The following is a 21137-nucleotide window of genomic DNA, read 5'->3' on the forward strand; positions in this document are numbered from 1 at the left end:
ACAGAGAGTGCTTGCTCACTTCCCCAGTGGGATCAGGGGTGGGACCAGGGAGAGAATCAGAAGGGTAAAACTGAGAAAGCAGAAGAGGCCTTGGCTTTGTGCAAGCCCTGCTCAGCAATAACAAAAACATCTCTATATTATCAATGCTGTGTTCAGCACAAATCCAAAACACAGCCCCATACCAGCCACTGGGCAGAAAATGAATGACTCCGGCCAAAACCAGCAGACCTGTAAACTTCCTTTTCAGCAATCGTCTATAGGTAATTTTGTTTCATCATTTTTTGCTATACTTTTAAATGAATCCCTTTTATTAAAACATAAATTAACTTATCTCAAGATCAGTGAGATCTATTTACATTTGAATGTTAGTTGTTGCTTTCTATATATAAACATATTGGTAACATGAGGAAGTCTATTCATAAAAAAAATATGTTGTCTTGCTAGTGAAGTAATTTTTCTTTAGACTTCAATAATGCATGGATTGCTGAAAAGCAGACAAGGTGGAGCTGTGTTTTAACAGCTTCTGAAAACTATTCCTGTCCATAATGCAGAGTGGAAAATACTCAGCTCTGGGTCAGTCACAAAGGTGGAGTTGATCCCTTGTGAATCACTGCACAGCAGAACGCTGAAAGCTAAGTTATGCTTTTCTAAATGGCATAAGGTTTTGGGTTTTTTCCTGTTTTTATGGCAGGTGTGAAACTCATATGAATTTCATTATGCCCTGAGGTATGGACCTACTTTACATCATTAAAAAGTACTAATAAAAACTATATGTGGGGTTTTTTTCCCTCTTGAAGTCTCTGTAATTTGGACTTGAGAGAGGGGAGGATAACATATGTATGGTTTTTGAAGCTCTGAAAAGGCCTCCCAAGTTTTTTTTTGTTTTTTTTTTCCTTCATTTAACTTTTTGAAGAAGGTAAAAAGGCAGTGCAGTGTGTTATCCTATGGTTTGATCTTTTTGCGTATAGCAAGTTACAGTGGTGAGAGCAGAGTCCAGAAACCGATAATAATTCTATTTGTAAAGTTAAGGAGGTATTTCAAATGGAAATACCTTATTTGATAACTTATTTTCCATTTTGCTTTTGAAGAGTCTGTTCTGTGTTGCAGCAGAAAGGTTCTTCAGATTTGGTGTAGGCCAGTTGGTTGGGAATTCTGACTCCATTATCCAGAGTATGTCAGTAATTCTCTGTTGTTTGTTGGCCCCTAGATGCTACTGTTGTATAAGGGAGTAGAAAATAAAGCCTGATAAGACTGACATACTGCTTCTTGTGCTGACAAATACAAACTATTTTATTTTTATCTTTGCCTTTTTTTGGTCAGATGAATTGGCTGGAACTACACAGCTTAAAGGGAAGAGGAGAATGGGGAGGAGGGGTCTGGAGAAAGTTATACCTGGCACAGACAAGGCTACATGGAAGTATGATTTTTTAAAGTATTTATGCAAGCTGTTTCCGTGCCAGCAGTCAAATTATGTATGGATGTGTCTGGAGAAGGGTGTCATCCTGAATGGTGGGACATTGATCTGAACTTCTGTACCCTGATTGCCTCTGGGAGAAAATCTCTTTTCTCTGTTTGTCTTCCAGAGTGTAAGATCTGAAGGCAAGGGTTGCCTTCTTTTTTTGTCTTTTACAGCAAACATATTCTCAGTGGCCAAGACAAATAATCTGTCTCCAGAAAGACTGAGTCTGAAACTCTCTGACAGCTGAGAAACAGTATCTGCATTGTGCAGTTTTGTAAATCCAAATACATAAAAAAGCACATAGTGTCTATTAACACACGGATGCAAGCAGATACTTTTTGAGCAGTTAAAAAATTTGTTCACTCTCAGAAATTAGATCAGTGTTGTTTTCTTATGTTTACATTGCGTCATTCTGTGAATATGTCATTTAGTAAGGTGGTTGGTTGGAGTTTTTTAAATGTAATTGCTGTGGTTCATTTCTGTACATGAGTTTCCACTTTTATATATATGTGTGTATATATATATATATATGAGTTATCCTTTTATAATAAGTAAAAAATTTTGTCAGGACTTCGTAGCTGCACCTCTAGGGCCATTTAAATTGCTTTTGTGTCATATTGTCAAAATGATTATTCCCATTTAATGATAAAGATGGCACTTAATCTTATGTAATCTTATGTTCAGAGGACTCCATTTAGCCAACTTTGACTAAAACTGATGATTTCAATAATTTAAATGAAGAGAATTTATGAATACTTACACATTGCTTGGCCTACGTGACATACATAAATTAGACACAGGTAGATGAAGTCTTCATAGGTGTAGAGCAGACAGGATTTTGTTCAGTGAGTCCTTCTTTCCCAGTAAAATTTTGGTCCTTGCAATTAGTCCCAGAAACCAACATAAATGTTTATTGAGATGGAAATGAAATAATTTAAAATGAATGTGAAACATTTGGACTGTGAAAAACACTGTCAGATCTCAATGGCTGTACAGCAGCAATAGAAATATGGCTTTATATCAGCTGAAAATCGTGGGCATTGTTACTAGGCATAACAATACAGCTTAGAATATTTGTACTGTCACCTGTAACTCAGGTAGTTTTTAAAAAGGAAACAAAAAGCAGATCATCCCAGACTAAACAGTGTAATAACAATAGATCCAATCTGTGAAATCTTAGTATTTTCATTTTTCATTTTATCTCTTGTTGCAGCAGATATTTGAAGTTTTACATTCACATAGGAATGGATTATTTCTGTCTTATAGAAATATTTTTTATCACATCTGGTTTTGCTTGAGATACACATTGAGTTTTAACTTAATAAGGCATTATTTGCTATGAAATATAAATTTAAAGCTCTTCCTATCTTCAAACTGTGCATTCATGAATGGGAAAGAGTTTATTTTTAAATTATGCTCACTTACTTAATATTTTAAAAAGTAAGATATTATTATAGGCCAGTTCTCTGGTTTTGGGGATAACCCTGAATGCTTAATACTAGTTATTTAGAACCCATAGAGTTTTCTTATAAAACTTTAAGTGTATTGCATACTTGGGATTTTCTTGTCAAAACATATTTTAGAAATATGTAACATTGTAGTCAATAAAGTACCTGGGAAAAAACCTCCAAAGGAAAGTTCTGAATTCCTAAATATGCTGCTAGATTTCATGACATGTAACCTGAACGTATAGTGACAAAAGCTGATAGATAGACTCGAAGTCACATTGTAGGTCAGTTTAGCTGATGATAATACTCCAGGTGATGGCACTGACATATGATATCTATGCATGCATCATGTCTGCTATCAACTAAACAACGCAAAAAACATGTCAAAATCTAATTTTTTTAAATATTCATGAGTTGTTTCATGCTAATGGTAACATAGGCATCCATTCAAGAAACTTAACTCAAAGTCATAAAATTTATGAAATTTAATGAACAAAATGTGAGTTGTAATTTCTACAGTCAAATATGAGGTTTGCAACTTTCTTCATTATCTAAATGTATGTTAAAAAACAAACAAACCCTAAATGTTTACAAACTCACATATAATATGGCTGTTTTGGGTGTTTTTTCCTTTGTTTGTGTAGGGGTTTTTTTGTTGTTTTTTGGTGCTTTTGTGTGGGTGTTTTTTTTTTTTTTTTTTTTGGTAGAACAGATGTAGGAATTCCACTTCTGGTCTAAAATAAGTGAAGAGAACCTGAAAAATCCCATTTAATCAGTTTTTCTTTATAACTATATATCCCAGTAACAGCTCAAACATCTTATTACTTAAAGATTAATATCTAAAAAGAAGCAGATATTGTGCTGAAAAATCTTGTCTGAGATATGGCTGTAACACAAACACTGCGATTGAATGAAGTCACATATGTGGTGTACAGTTCTGTAATTGGTTTGGTAAGTTTCTGGAGGCTTCTAAAAGCCTGCCAGTTTGCTGTGGTTTATTTTCTGAGTCCTAACATTTTTAGCTCAGCTCCTAGTAAAAAGGAAAGTTGCTATCATTGCGTGATCGGTTTATCTATTTGCATTTTGTGCAGGCTGTTCAAAGCAGTGCCCTCATCCAAGTGCACAGTTGATGGGTTTTGATGGTTGGGTATGTCTATTTTCCCATTTAGTATACAAGCCTTATGACTCTAAAAATCTTGGGACTGTATGGTAAGGACTGCAGGCAGATTACTTGTCTTCACCAAATTCACTAACTATAGTAAAATACAATAAGAAAGTCCTTGAAAGATAAATAAGTGATATATAGAGGAAATAAAAATTTCTAGGTAGGAGTTATTAGGGTACATTCATGTCTGATGCAAGCTAGAGCTGCTGGCTTTTCACTGCAAGCTCACCGCAGAAGCTTCAGGCTTGCTGTCTTACTCTGGGAAACCAAACATTGCAAGGTTGCGCAGCTGGCATGTTCTGCCAAGTCCCCTGGAGCTCAGCATTTTAAATATTTTTTCTGAAGGGTTTAGAGTGAAATGTACTTCATTAGTACATGCAGAGTAGTTATAAAGCAGTCATTTTACTTTTAATTAGACTGATATGTAGCTGCACATCTGAAAAACTGAAAAAACGTTAATAAATCTGTGTTTCAAGATAAGAACACGTAAAAGTATAAATGCTTATTTTATGCCTTTTAGATGAATGTTTGTCTTAAACAGCAGTTTCAAATTAGCTTTGTACTGATTCTTTGCACTTCACGTCATGGTATTATTACTTTGCACTCAGTATTTTTAAGAACTGTTAGGCTAAATCTGGTTCAGCAGACTCTTATGAATAACCCTAGCCCAGTGGGCTCCCAGAAATTAGGGCAAAGAAATGTGGCCTATTAATGAGTGAATCTCTGTTTATTTGAGGTATCTAATATTGATCATATCTGAAAAAAATGGAAAAAAGAGTATAGAATATTTTTTTGTTTCTTAAGATTTTTTGAAACAGACCTTTTGGGTTGTGATCATCAAGATTTTAGACTTTGCCTCCTGGTTACTTCCCCATGAAAAAGGAGGAAGATTATTCGTGCTTTTGTAGCAACTGACAAATTCTGTAATAAGCTAGCATAAAAAGAATATTTTCAGCATTAAATTAAGACTTTTAGTTTATAAATAATCTGAACTGGATGAGGGAGGTGGGGCAAGTGGAAGTAGTTTGGAGTTTGAAGATGTGTGCTTTGTGACCCTGTGTTTGAAACCCAAATGCAAGTTGTTTTAGAAACTTTCCTAGTGCTGACTGTTGGGTTACCATATACAAATACAAGATTAACTTTTTCTGTTTTCACAAACAAAAGAACAGTTGCTTTATTTTGCATTAAAAAAGCCACAGGCCAGATGGTATAAGAAGTTATTATGCTCTTAAAGATTATATATAAATACTCAAGGTTACAGTTCAGGCTTCTTTTCCTGAGTGTTTAATAGTTTTTAAATAATTGCTGAATGTTTCCTGCTTGTTTGAAAACCTGTACAAAATAGAGATGGACATGAATATGTGAATAATGCTAATGGATGTTTTGGAGCTTTAACTCCTTCTAAGTTCACTTTTTCTTCCCTACTGGATATAAAGAATCTATTTAGGAGTGGGAAATTTATTCCATATTCCAGGCACTTGTACTCTTGGTATATTTATGAAGACATCTTCCACAAAAATGTTGTCTTTTCATGAGCACTGACTTTTTACATGTGATTAAAAAAGAACAGGAAACCAATGTCACCAGGCTGATTTCTAACATCTGGTACAATCTTCCCTTAATACTGCAAACTCTACTTCTATCCCACATCTAAATGTCATTTAATGATAACAGGGAGTTAAGAATTTCATGTTTTCTCGGTGTTTCTCTGATTATTGACTGGTTATATTTGCACAGTACAGTGTTTACAGCTGGCAATAAGGCAATAATTGACAGAAATGCAACTCAAAATCAACAGTTGTTCAAATGACTTCAGATAATGCAGGATGAATTAGTTTTGATAGTTTAAGATGCTTTAAACAGCCAAGGTATATATTGATCTTTAAAAAAACAGCAGGGACAAGCTATTTCTATATGAAGAAAAATTGCAAAACTCTGTGACATTTTGAGTACTGTGAGAGAAAAAGAAGCAGGGCTAGCACAGGACTTGCATGAGAAGGTTGGACGTAGGTCCCAGAAAGCAAACAAATGTTCTACTCAGTGCAATATGAAATATGAACTGACTTTCCAAGAGAGCATTTGAGTGCCCATTATTCAATAAATTAGAAAGCCCATTAATAGAGAATTTTTCTTTCTAGTGTATGTAAGTTGATTGAGTGTTAGCAAATAAAAAGGCCCATAGAAATTAAGTCAAATTGCAATAAGGTCTTATTTTTAAATAAGAAACATGCCTGGTTTGATTAGCTGTTTTAAGAATAAAACTTAATAAACTTTGAGTGCCATATCTGACTTGGTCTGAAGTACACTAACAATAAATTAAGCCGCTTTGGGCTGATAAATTTGAAAAATGCATATAGATTAATGAGTATGTAAGTCTTCATTAGCCCAAATTGGCCAAATAATTCCACTTTGTTTTGCATGTTTCTGGCTAATTTATCATGGAGGTGATACACGTAACTGTCTGCATAATTCTTAGTAAAAATTTTTTTGTCTATAAAAAAGTAGAATTCCTTAGAAGAATTAATGACAAAGAATTTTGATTATTTTGAAGAAACTTAAAATTATGTGAATTTGTTTTTGGTCTGTTTTTAGAAAATAAACCAGTACCAGACAATTGAAAGGTTATTTTAAACCCCAGCATTGACAGGCACCAGAGTAGGGGAGTGAAACATCTTTGACTTGTTAGTTGAAAGTTAAGGTATGGGCAAATTAAAATTAGAACTATCTAGAAAATATGTGCTTGTGAGTAATAGGTGTCTGCAAAGGTCTGTAGTTATTATCTTTTTATCTGATATCAAAATGTGATATTTTGAAAAGGAAGATCTTGACTGTGGTAAAGGAGGAAACTCTAGGTTGGTCATTGATCTCTACTCTCATGTAGGGGTGATATCTCATGTTATACTTGAACTTGGGTGAAATTATTATACTCCCTCCTCATTACACTCCTCACTCAAGTGTAGCAGGAAAAAAAAGTCCACAGGTTGTTAAGGTCCTTGAGACTGTCCTTGCATATGGAAATTTTTAAGCCTCTTGCTTTATTGCTTCTTGCATAATTCACTTCCGAGGCAGGTAGGAAATGCATGTGGGTATTTCTGTTTAGACAGTACTTTGTGGAAGCTGTTTGTTCTGTGTGTTACTGAATGATAAGCAAAAAATTATTTAAAGCAGCAGTTGGTTTTATATTAAGGGCTTAGTAGCAATATTTGGGCAACCTAGGCCAAGAAAGAACGAAATTTGAATATTAAGGACAAATTACTCTTGCAATTATTCTATTTGATTTTGTAGTTAATAGGGCTGTGTACTAAAACAGGTGTTTACTTCTCACATCATGCACTGGATGTTCAGATGTAGTGCCATGCCCAGGCAAGTGGGGGCTTCATATACTTAGACACTGATAGATAAGCCACAGTTTCTAAGTATACAAAGTCAGATTTTTTTTTTCAAACAGATATTTATTTCTGAAAGTATTATTGCACTTTTTATCAGCAGTGGAACCTTGTCAGTATAAGTCCTTAAATCCCTGGAAGTTTCCTGGCAGGCAGTCTTTGCTTTTAGGACTTTTCAAATCCTTCTATCCCTGACCCAAATTATCTGCTAGAGTTTTTCTTGAACTACAAGAACTTCATTACTAAATATATATATATATATATATTTTTTTTTTTTTTACTAGAAAACTTTCAATATACAATTCTGATTGATTTGCTTTACATTACCGAGGTGGATGTATATATCTTCTAAGGTCATGTATTTTTTTGAAATATCATTTTAAACTGTCTTGCCCAGGAGAGAGCTGATGATGCATCTCCTTCCGTTCATTTAAGGGAAAGTCATGGGTGACTCAGAGCATAAACTCCCAGTGCCCCATTAAACAATATTTGATTTTCTTAGGTACACAGGTTGACCACTGATTTCAGCAACATACAATGGAAAATATAATAAGTTAAAACTTAGAACAAAATTCTTAGAAGTTACTATTTGATGTCTGTTATGCTTTTAGTTGTTAATTTATGAGATATATAAACAGATTTGGCTTTTCTTAGACATAGTTTTTCATGTTTACTGTAATGTAGATGAATTGCTCATAACAGTTGGTGTTCTGGAAGGATTATGAATGTACTTTTAAATGTGAAAATTCTACTGTGAAGATTTCAGATATGGGATAAATTTAACAGTAAGAGAATCTCAGCAAATAATGGCCTATGGGTTATTATGCAGGGGCAAGAACTTCCACTGACACAGGTCAGGCTGTGTCACTTATTACAGGCACAAAACCTGTGCATGTCTGCCCTATTTATTTGATCCTGAAAGGTTTCAGTGTTGCTGCTTAGAAAGATGACTATTGTAATGTGTATGGTTTGTATTAAATCTGGTCTGGGATTAGAAAGATTTTCCTTTTGGCTATCTGCTATGTTTTTCAGATAGGGACAAAATAGTATTTTATAAAGATCATCTTTCTGATGCTGCAAGAATCAAAGGGTAGCTGCTTCCTTCCAGGTTCTAAAGCAACAGTACCCTCTCATGATAATAACCATCCTAGATTTTTCCATTACGCCTTGCAGTAGCTACAAATACAACATAATCTCTAAGAATAAAAGGGAACGTGAAAATTTTGAATTATACACATAAGATTAGCATAATAAGAATTTTCAGCATTAATATGAAGCTAAACAAACCATGTTTTTGTTAATTTGGATGTGTGCCTAGACCCTCTGTAGCACTGTTGATCCTATGAGCTATTCTTATTTTATTAATCAGTATGAAATTTTCCTAATTACCTTTAAAATTAACACATTTTCACTGCATTAGGGTGATACACTATTAATTAAGTTCATCTAAGCTTCTGGCTACAGCAGCAAATGTTGTGATGGGAGTTGAGCTGATTGACCAAGTTTCTCCATCAATGCTGCAGTGTAGTTGTATGGCTCCTTACCTAATATCCCTTCTATCTGTAGCTAAGACTTAAATTTTCAAAAAGGAGATAAAAAGAAAACAGCTCTCAGTAATGTAGATATGTGGGACTTATGTCCTTAGGTTAGAAAGGAGACTAGAGGGAAGAGATGGAGTGTAAGAGGAAAAAGCCTCTTATCCATTTAAGGATGGAATGTATGCAGCCCTTAATCTATATAGAAAGTAAATACCTTACCAGGAATTACAGCTTCCAAGTGATTAAGATAGTCTGCTCTGTTAATAATGGCCTCAAGACCTTTGACAGATTTCAGGATCAAAGCTATTTCCAAAGAGCAAAAACTGAAAAATTTTAAGATGAAACTTTGAAACTGTTTTCTGCATAAAGGAAAATACTGTAATTGTACTTAAGTAAGAACATCTTGAGTAGAAGTAGGTTTCTTATGGATTTTTAAAGAAGATTGTGAGAAGGAAAAACTCCAAGAAGCAGTTTCCTTCTATGCCTTCAGGTTTGCACAGATTAAGTTTCAGGCACACACAATTTTCTTTGCCAATAAACTCTGTTACAGAGTGACCAGCAGATGACATTTCACGATCTGAAAATGGAAATGGGGAAGGAGTTTTGTGTTCACTGCTGTGCAAACTCATAAAGAATAAAAACTAGTAACTCCCTGTAATCAAACAAAAAGTACTGTAGAAGATTGATTGATGTATCAACAGAAAGTATGCTCAGCATATCAAGGTTTGTTCTACTGCTGGTTTTATCAAATCTAATGCTTCCCTTGTGGGAGACTTCTGCACTCAGAGATCTGGACAAGATGGTGAAAATTTATATATGTGACCACAGAGAGTATTTTTTAAGAAAATAGTTGGTTGTTTAGGTGAGATTAACAAGAAGATCAGCTTGTGGCATAGGCAACCAATTCAACACAATTCAAGAGAACTGCTGAGGACATGGAGCTGTCTTGTGTTTTAAGATCTGAAAATTGAATGATTGCAATGTATTTGTGTCTGACCTCAGTTCCACCACTAGCTTATTTTCCCTGTGTTTGTCTCCTTCTTCCTTCTTAAAAAAGGACTCTTTTGAGCTTTCAGATGTTAACAAGAAACTTTGCACTATGTGAAAATGACATTTTTCAGGAAGTAGAACATACCTGGATTTTTGGAGTTTTTTCTAGAAAACGTGAAAAGTGTACTTGTGACACAAAGCCACGCCTTTGTCAAACTGGTCTTCCAAAAACATGAGGACATTACAAGTTTTAGGTAGAGTAACATAAAAAATTTTGAATGCTGAGAATTTCTCTGCTTCTGAGGGAGACAACTGCTGGGGATGAAATGTCCTATAAAAGCCTCATGCAGAAAGTGATGGTTTCACACTGAAATAGTCAGAAGCAGCTGATGGCAAACTTTCTGTAGGAGGTGTCCAGGCAACCTTCACAGTCTGCTCATGCTAAACACATGGGAGCTTGACACTGCTCCTGGAGGAGTTCTAGGGAGAGGACAGTATTACTTGACACTTTACAGAACTGAAACTGTAAGGCTCATAATTCATTCTCTGTCTTTTCTGTTTTGGGATTTGATGAATATGGTTCATTTTGTTTGGCTGACGGGACTTGGGTTGTAAGACTCATATGTTTCTGTTCTGGGTCCATTGTTTCAATGACAAGCTTGAAAACAAGGAAATCTAGGCCTTCTATGTAGAGTCCTAGAAACAGAAGTTTTTCCTTGGTTATATTGAGCATGTTTCATCACTGTCAACAGACAGAATCTCATTTAAATAGAAAGAGCTGCCAGAAAGATAGAGATGTATAAATTGCAGTGTAACTTGAAAATAGCTGATGGGTTCAGTTTCTTTTAGGCTACTCCCACAAATAGGACTACAGATGTTTTGCTTAAATTCTGTACTAAAATGAATTTTCTGAGTCCTCCTACTTGGATTCTTGAAGTTAGGCATCTAGTAAATGTGCTAGCATTAAAAAGAATTATGAACATCCACATCTCATTTTTTGACATCAGGCTGCTTAATTAGGTGATTGATTAGGCACTGCTGTGTGAATTCCCACTATACGGCTAAAACCCAAATACTTGCAAGTCCATTTAATTGGAAATTCAGTTAGAAAAATAACAAAAATTACTGTGAGCTTAGGAAAATAACTAAGAAGTTTGCAAATATCTAGACAGGTAAAGCTGAGGTGAAGCTGCTTATTCTTAGAGACAGAATTCTATTTGCTGATACAATTTATTATCTTTCAGTCTTGTACTAATATTTATGAGAGGCAAAAGTTCATTTTACATTCACAATTATATGCAACATATTATATGAGCAGGCTATACATTCCAGTGGCTTGTTAGCACTGTGTGGTTGTCAGAGTAGTGACAACAGCACTGAATTTTGCTTTCGTTGGAGTGTGTAAATAGAAATTCTCTAGAAAATTAAACTGAACATAATTAATGCATCCAGTACCCATGATTCACCTGTGGGTTGGAATGCAGTTAGGGTTATTTTGAAATATATTTCAAAAGCTTTACTCAAAGCACCTTTTTAATAAAGGGTATGATTATCTAATTTGCAAATCTGCCACCCACAGAGTAAAGCATAGTTTAATATGCAAATATTACTACAGAAAACTAGTGTACACAATAAATGTAGTTTAAAATGACAGGAAGAATAAGGAATTCACCAATTTTCTAAGTAATCTAGTATTACTTCCGTAATGGGCATGCCTTAAAAATTCCAGATGACCGTTACATTTATTTTAACTTGTCTAATTTTGCTGATTGGGCTATTACAAACCATGATGAAGGAACAATAGAAAAAGATAATATTTGCTCTTCTCCTAGAGGTACTGAATGTCCTTTTGAAATGCAATATACAATTTCTATTCATTTATTTAATAACTTTAAAAAAAATTGAACTACTTGCACATTAGGGTGTAATTATGACTGAGTAGATTTTCTAAAAAGAAAAATTGACAAGGGGGCAAATCTAAACATAAACTGGCAGCCAAATTAGTAATGCTTTAATTAATACTGAGATAAACTGGAGTTACTACTATTTACCTTTGAAGTCAGTGAGTACATTTTATTTTCAAACCCATTAAAGTATGATTGATTTTGCAAATGTGTCAGAAATGAACTGAAAATAAATTATATTGATTACTGCCATTGCTTATCAGTATTTTCCACTGATCATATGAACTGAAGTGATACAGATTCCCTGGATTATCCAAAGTCATTACATACTCTGTTACAAAACAAACCAAACACCGCTTTGGAATATGAATTAATTTTCTATGTCTTCATTTAAAAAGTTACTGCAGCAAATATAAATATTATGAAAATTGGTGGAAAAAAAGGTTGAAGATTGCCAATATGGTTATTTATATCTGATGAGACCTCTGCTTTTGAGCTGATCAGTTTTTGGGATTATAGTTTGTATTCTGTTAACAAAATAGAGATCTATTATTACCATTTAACTGTTGGTTAAACCTGACAGTTTTGGTGTTTATTAAAAGTGCATTGGTGGTTTGTTAGACATGTAGCAAAATATTTTCTTTAAAATTATTTAATATTTAATAGTGTGTTCATAGTCTAGCAAAACAATCACTGAAATATCTGCCAACACATTTCACCTGTCCTCAAAAAAAGCCTGATGTTGAAAACAAATTGCTACAGGTTTTCCTTGCAGCCACTAGAATATGCAGTTGCTCTCCAGGCTGAGTACTAAAATGTACCATGTACTGTGCACGAGGATATCTTTCAGTAGAGAATGTTAGACTGCCATAGAATACCTTTATTTTTCATATGCCATCCTCTGTGTGTGAGATAATTTGACAGACAATAAGATAATCAGAGGTCTGGCAAATACTCTGTTTTTTTTCTGTCATTTTTATTTTATGCTTTAAAGAGATGGAAAAGACACTGTGATTAATTTTTGTAATATTTAGATGAGAGTTTTAAAATTACTTGAACTTATTGTCTTTGGAGGGAGCTATTCAAGAGAGGAAGATTGAGTCTGTGTTTGAGGCCCCAAACCTCATCCTCTAAATCCATAGTGTTAAAAGCATCAGCATTGAAATAAAGTGTGTAGGGATGAGCAGAGCTGTAACTGAGCGAAATACATTGGCAGGTCTGCATCTGTCCCCTCTTTTTCCATGCTTTGGTAGTTGTACATGCTGGGATTGATGCATTCGTGCCTGTTGGATCTTCAGTAGAGCATAGCTGGCTGAGGAACCGCCAGAGAGGAAGCAGAAGGAATCCTCCCTGCAAGCATCAGTAGGTGCATCTTTCCTCAGCTCTTAAGGGAAAAACATTTCTCTCTGAGGGCCACCAAGTACCCAGGCAGGCATTCATGAAACAAAGATGAGGTGGGATAATGTACTCTCCCTTTTGCCTCATGAAAAAAAAAAAACCTGGCTCTAACATTTTGCTAGACTGTAAGAACACAGTACTTCTTTCACTTAATTAAAGCAAAATTATCTCCTTCAGTCCTCCTTTTTTACTCCCTAGCAGCAAAAAGCGTGCCTTACCTGCAAAGAGAATAGCTGAAAATTGTTCATTGGGACTTCACGCCTCAGTTTTAGTGGGTAGGAAAGGAAGTGTTCATGACTGTCTTGACCATAAAGGAGAATGAAATGGATGAAGGAAAAGTGTCCTAGATATGTTGGTTTGATCAGTGTTTGGAACAATTGCAGGATTTTCAATATTGTCGGGTAGCTTCAATAGTAAAACATTTGATATGTCCAATATGGTATGTGTGAGATGTGTTCTGCCAGCAAAAATGCTACTTTAAATAACAGTAATAACAGTGGGAATATTGTTAAGGAGACTTTGTTTGCTTATAGATGCAGAAAAGGTAGCCTTGGCTCATTTTTGAGCGCAGTGTATGGAGCATCTTTTCTCTTTTGTTCGTACTTTTGTTTGAAAGTTTAACTGGGCAGATTGGAGAGTGAGCTGCACTGTTAGGTTGTGAGGCTTTCTAGACTGGAAACCTGTCCTTAGGTTAACTGTGTAGAAGCAGCACCTTGCAGCCTGAGATCTCTGAATGTTCTCTTTCCTGCTTTGTAACAAAAGGCCTTGTGATGGTACTTACATTATAAGGATGTTTTGGAAACAATCTAATGTGTTGTTTGTTGGCCTAGTGTTACCATTACAAGGACTGTTGTATTGTCTGATTAGCTACAAAAGAAAAATGGTAACAAGACCACTGACAAATAATTAGAGACCTGATTCTGAAGGAGTTGGATGAAAAAATATTTCATGCCAAAGTATCATTGCATAAGTCAGTCAAAACCCATGCAACAGAAGATGCTATTAAAACCTTTTACATTTGGCTGAAACTTAAAATACAATTTTACATTACTTTCATTGAAATATAGGTATTGGAAAATAATGAAAGATCTATTATGTATTAAACAGACCTGAATTGCTGTATTTAATAGGGATGAACAGAAATATAATAAGCTAGTAAGAGCGTGAGATATTCTGAGAAAACTAGCTTTTGGGGGGGGGGAGGGGGGCAGATTTTGCAGCTACCTTTTACAGTTTGGCCTTGGAAGTCACCTCCTCACTTTGTACACAGTTTGAGTAAGTGAGCAGTTTTACAGCTTTAGCAGCAAGAGCATTCATGGTGTAAAAAACTGAATGCCAGCAGTCAATAAAAGTATTCCTAAACTAAAATATGCATCTAACATGAAAAGAAAATAGAGAAAGAATGTGAAATAATTTCTGGAGGCAAGTTAAGGTGTGTAGGAGTTGCATGTTCTATTAACAGAAGAAAAGATCCCCACATAAAATCTAATTTTACTTTGCTACTTTGTAACTTAGACATTGCTATTACAAACCTCTTTCAATTTTATATTAATTTTTATGATAGTCTGGAAAATTAACTTTTCAGTAGTTCAATGATATTTATGTCAAACATGACAAGTTAAATAATAATTTTTATAAGAATTTTTAGTTTTAGTCCAGTTAGAGCAGCCTGTGGTGAAGTACAGTGCCCTGCAAGGCTTTGAAGCTGTTGGCTTGGCCTTGATTCTTAGTGTGCACTATTTCTGCTATGAAAATTTATCTTGACCTTCATGATAATGATGAGCTCTGGCTAACTACCAGTAGCCTAAAAAGACTGAATTTGGTTTTCCTCACAATCTGAGTGTAATGTCTGGGACACATGTTCCATGTGCTAGTATCCAAGCAGACCCATCATTGCTTTGCTTAGGAGCCTTTCCACTCCCAAGTTTTTTCTCTAATTTTCATTATTCAACTTGTATTGCTGCTCCTATTCCTTCCAAAGAGCATATCCAAGAAGAGTCTGCCTCTCTTCTCCTGTAATTGCCATTAGATTTTTAAAGAGAATCACAAGATCCCTCTCCTCCTCTCTGCAGTCACAGAGGTAGAGTGCACTAGCCCTGACATTCATGGTGATCCTCTGCTGAACTTGAAATTCTTTGGTTTCTTCTTTTATGGAGAGTTTCTTTCTTTTTTAGAGGGGACCTGATAACTCAGGTATCAGCTTGCACCTGCTGAGCAGAGCATGGCTTTCCTTTACCGGCTAAAACTTAACTGTTGCAGCCCAGTATGTGGCTGGATTTCATAGCCTCAGACATTAGATTTTTCAGATCCATGGATGGTGAGGCAAAATAGAGCCACTGGAAAGTGCTATTCAGCAAATGTGTTACTAATGTGATCTCATGGTTCTCTTTTACCTAGAATGTTCCACCTGATTTGTCCATCTGCACCTTTGTGCTGGAGCAGTCTCTGTCAGTACGGGCCCTCCAGGAGATGCTGGCTAACACAGAAGAAAAGGCAGAAGGGGTAAGTTATTAAATAGCCACCTTTCTTCATCTTGCACTATGGTACTTTTTTCCTATGCTACCACAGGTTTCATGGCTGTCACATGCTTATAGCATGATTGTGCTGAACTTTCCTCCTTTGCTACAGGAATGGCCTGGTTTTTTTGGGAACTATAAGCACTTGCAGTGTCCACTGAAGCTTGAGTTGTAAATTCACAATTTCAATGTGCTGTGAGTCAGTACAGAGTTACAAGGGTGTTTTAATTAGAGATTCTCATAATGTGTCATATAAAGCTTGATCACTTCTTCTGAACAAATAAGCTTTCTGAGTGTTCCTGACTATATTGGGTGAGACTGTCGAAAGGTCTTAAAATTACTTGGATGTATGCTGGTTGTGTCTGGAAATAATGAAACTCTTGTGTGTGCCCTGAGCTAAAGTATGCTATGACAGACCTTTAAGCTGAAGATAAATTATTTTTGAGCCTTGGTGGACAAGAAATAGCAGTCTGGAAGATGAAGGATATAGGAATTACTTAAATCCTATAAGAATCATTATTCCAAATAGAATTAATTTTTTGACTAGCAGATAGTTATTTACAAATAAATCATAGTAGTGTAATTACTGTTCCCTGCAGAGCAATTAATTTGATTTGTTATACTGTAATTGAATGTTCCATATGCACCTTATAGTGTTCATTTGAATGCTAAGCTCTAGCTCAAATCCTGTAAATTTTTGAGAAAGAGTGACTGTAGGCTTAGGAGGTATACAGGCACAAGAGAAGTAGGCGTTAACCATAAGTGCATCAGTCAAGAAAGCTTGCAGGAGATAAGCATGCCTCTGATCTTTATGGGGATGCCTCAAGAAACCAAACTAATGTAGAGTAGTCAGTCCCATGAAATGCCAGGCACTTAGACTGAAAATGGTATTTGGGAAATGAAGTCTGGGAGCAGTACCGTGGATCATCCAGAGTGTGTTCTGCAGTGACAGTTTGTTCCAAGAGAATGAAAAGCATATCTGAGAGAAGAGGTGGTACCAGAGGAAGCAGATACAGACTTCTAAACCCTTCTTCCCTTACTTTGTGAATACTGAAACTGAGAGCAAGCAAATTCACAGGGAAAAAAATAATATCAAAAGAACAGACACACAGAGGCATAATGTCAAAAATTACTGTCCAAACCCCAGGATGTACAGTGATAACTGTGTATGGCCACGTGTAAAGTAGAGCAACAGCTGTCTTTCTGTTTATTCCCAACAATGTGAGCAGGGGCATGAACTAAAGGAAGTATGGGGGAATGTGTGATAAAGTAATGCTATAGGGCAGAATGCAGTGAATGAAAAAGCATTCAATTTTCAAATGTGAAGCACTGGAACTTTTCTTTAAATCTAACATCAAATTGCGGATTTTATCTTGCACTGTCTTTAGCAGAGTGCTGGGGCCATGTGTTAAGAGAATATTTGCTTTTAATACAGAGATCACATCCAGAGAACATTGGAGAATGAACAAACCTCTCTGCAGAATGATTAGACAGTGTGAGCTCAGGTATTCTTCTGGGAACAGGGCAGACTTATGATAGCCTTTTAGGGGTCTTAGATGGAATATTTGCACTAATTCTGGACTATTTTCTGCGCTTTATGTGAGTAAAAAATTTTTTTTGTAGGACACAGTGATCGATGAGACATACCATGTTTGGTGGTAATATGGTGTTTTCTGGAAAAAAATACTGATTTTTTTCTGTGCATAACCATGAAGGTCAGAATTCTGGACACTTACACCCATGCCTGAATAACACTGATGAAGCTGCCCTGGTCTACAGTGCTCTGTACTCAAAGGTCTTCTGAGATGTGCACAGGAAAGATGAAGCAAAGTTCTGAGTGTGGTCATTATGTGGCTCTTGGCTGTTTACAGAGCAGTTTAGTGTGCTCTCAGCACCTATTAAATGCCAACTCTAGCAGAAGATACAGAGCTACAGCTATACCAACAGTGAGAGATGGTGTTCAGTAAATCATAAATATATTTCTGCTGCAATTGCTTCTATAGAAATGCATTAGGAATGTGCTTGTGTCTCTTGCCTATTAATATATTGACATTAGAAGAGAACAATCCTCAAAATAATGGTTTGTAGATGAACACAAGGTCATGTTTTCAATGTCAGTGTTTTTCTTTTTAGTAAGTCTCTGAAAGTCAAGATGGTACTAAAATGACTGAATATGTACTTATTGATAAATTAATAGAACTGACTTTTGGTATGTGTATGTACTTTCTATGAAAAATACATAAATTTCGCCTTTGCATTTATATTTGTATATCATAGGCCAGATACGTATATAGACAGCTTCATATCTGTTTGAAACAACTGTTAAAAGAACTTTTAAGATACGAGGTAATTTGTCTTGCCTGAAGCACTATTACCCTCCTAGAGAAGCATCAATTCTTTTTATTAAAACAACAGTGCTTAATTTCATTTAGTAGAAGAAAGTACATCAATGTTTTGAGAAATTGTTGCTATAAACTGGTTTCAGTGTGACCTCAGTTTTCTAGTGGAAGGAATCCTCCAAAAGGAGGTCTTTTCAGTCCTCAGTTACTTTTCATTGCATTAGAAATCAATAAGGTGCTTTTAAGAGTGCTGGTTTGCCTTTTGTGTTGTGTAATCTCTTGAATGCTATGTTTATATAATAGGTATTTTTGTTACATAACAGGTAAGTTAGTAGTAATATAATGGTTGAGTAATATGAACAAAATCTCATGCTGGCTTGAGTCAGAACATAAGCAGCTTTCTTGTGCCTGAGAAAGAATAACTGTGTCCACTTACTGGATTTCCTGCTGCTTCTCAATTAGTGTGCATTAAAGGTGCAAGATTTGCTCTGCAGTAAATACCTGCATTTTTAGTGCGAGAATCCCAAAATGAGAATTTCCATACTTTGTGAGATCAGTGATCGATCTGAGTATACCTACTTGACTCTCCTGAACCAGATAAATGCTAGTATCAAAGGCAACAGTGGAAAATGACTGAAATTTCCTAAGAAAGGACGTGTGTAGTGCTCTGTTTCTTCTAGGCACTGAATAGTTATTTTGTGCTCTGAGGTTTCATCATTTCCCTGTAAAATAGTATGGTTAACTCTGACAATTTATTAAAACACTGACATTCATAGCTTGCTTGAGTGGTTTTTGTTTCAACAATAGAACTACAACCTAGTTTATTTGCTTAGGTAGCATTATTTTCACTGTTTATTTTAAACAGGTATTTTTTTTTATTTTGCTGGGGTGTGGAGTGCTATATGCATGTACCACTTTCATCAGTTCATCAGCAGGAAAGAAACAAGAAATAAAAACCAACAAACCAGAAACAGATGAGGAAAAAGGCAGGAATCTTGTGGAGATGGAATAGTAAATAATTTTATAATGAGGAGCATCATCACATAGTCTGGACTGTGGTATGTTAGGCAAACAGAATTACAGGTGCACTGTCCTACGCAAGGGTGACCCACAGCCTAGGAATTATTTTGTAATCATTTGGGCTCATTTTCTTACTGTAATTTTTATTATTGGAAAAGCAGGCATACGATGAAAATGGAAGTCCTTATGTTTTTATACAGCATTTAAGACCATAAAAAGCATTCAGGCCATCTATTCTTAGCCTGGTTGTTATTTCCAGCAAACCTTCTCTGGACCCAAATGCCTTGTATTTCACTAAAGCTTATTAGTTGGAGTGATCCTGTGAAGGTGAATGCATAGCTTCTGGAGTAATTTAGGAATGGTCATTGCAACTTCTTAGAACTGTGTTTTGCTTCTGATTCTTTTCCCTCTGATTATCTTTTTAGTTAGTTTGATTTTTTTTCTGTTTTAAAAATATTTTAATTTTTTAAAATCACATCTTCGTTTCCTAGATTCAAGACCTCTATCATCTAGTACTTTCTTCTTAAAGTAAAAGTGATTGAATGCCATAATCAAATCAATCCCTGGACATTTTCCCTAATTTTCTTAAGAAATGAAGCCTGGCCATCTTTCCATTAGTGCTCTTGAATTCAGCATCTTCTGCAATTTCTGGACAATATGAGCAGTATTAGAAACAGGATTAGATAGTTCTTCCAGATACGATGAATATTGGGTAGGAGAAAGGGATCTAACTTATATATCCTATAAGAGGAAAGGAAGGCAGAGTTTTCTCTTTTACATTATCATCAGCTGCTCTTGTGCACCTTCACTACAGATTTTTTTTCACTGAGAAAAGGTGTCACAAGGGAAGGAAGTTGCCAGGTTTCAGATGTGAGGGAGGGATTTAGAATTTTGTGGCTTCTTTCAGTTTTGAGATTTAAATTAATTTTTCATGAAAGTTAAGCAACAGACCTATACGTTTTATGCTATTACCTGTCTCACATTTTATGGTAAGGAAAATTATTTCCCTTTGTGCTGCTGTATACCCAGTAGAAAAGGGTATCCAGAAGAAAGGGTATCCAGACATATTTGACATGGAAGAATGCCAGGTGTTTTCTTAGCCTCAGTTGGTTCAAAAATGATTTAGATTTTGTCTGAAAGATTTTTCTTTTTAAATAATCCTCAAGCTAACATGCCCCATGAAAAATAGGTATTGAGTTAAAAATTTTCCAATGCAGTGTGCAAAGTAAAATGAAGTGTAAGGTAACCTTCATAAAGCCCATTGCTACTAACTATTATTTGAAATATATTTCAGAGGATTTTTCATATGATTCAATACGAATTATATTTCTAATGGGATAATCTGAATATTCCAGACACCATTACTCTTAGTATTTATATAAAAAGGTGCTAGTTAGAACTTTCATTCTATTCTAATGCTTTTGTTACTTCAAAGAGATAAAAACCAGTTTTGTGCATAGTGACTAGGTACAGGAAATTAAATTAGCTTGGCATTTAAAGGAAATTTTTCTCTAAGTGGACAAGCACAAAATCATCTATCATCTTTGTTGGCTGGAAAAAAAATATCTTGTTATTATGCTGAGTTACACTTGGCTTGCCTACGTTTTCTGAAATATATCCAACAGTCTCATTATATAAATAATATACTATTTTTTCTACCTTGCTATATCTTTTATAGTACTTCATGATAATTGTAGTAAATGAGACCACTGCAATTTGAAGATTCTGGATTATGTTTTACATGCCATACCTGATGAATAGACTATATGCATATATGTGTGTTTATATATGACACATATAAATACAGGAGTATGTGACTTGCTTTCACATGCCAGTGTGTTGTACATCTGTGTGAGATGGGAGACCTTGTATCCCAATCCAAACAGAGGATTGTTCTTAACTGCACCATCCCATTGGAGTGATTGAGAACTCTATTAATAAATTGTCTTTTACAGAGATTTAATTAATTTTTGT

At 35.3% G+C, this 21137-nt stretch overlaps 1 protein-coding gene across 1 annotated transcript in view; it reads left to right on the forward strand.

Moving 5' to 3' along the window:
- The window catches only part of RYR2 (ryanodine receptor 2), a 381210-nt gene that overhangs the window by 97587 nt on the left and 262486 nt on the right, over positions 1 to 21137 (forward strand). Inside the window, exon 3 of the mRNA XM_041413766.1 lies at positions 15686 to 15790. Within this exon, the coding sequence (XP_041269700.1) occupies positions 15686 to 15790 (105 nt within the window). The remainder of the gene's footprint in view (positions 1 to 15685; positions 15791 to 21137) is intronic.

Source organism: Onychostruthus taczanowskii, unplaced genomic scaffold, assembly GCF_017590055.1.
Source record: "Onychostruthus taczanowskii isolate IOZ18803 unplaced genomic scaffold, ASM1759005v1 scaffold104, whole genome shotgun sequence".
NCBI lineage: Eukaryota > Metazoa > Chordata > Aves > Passeriformes > Passeridae > Onychostruthus > Onychostruthus taczanowskii.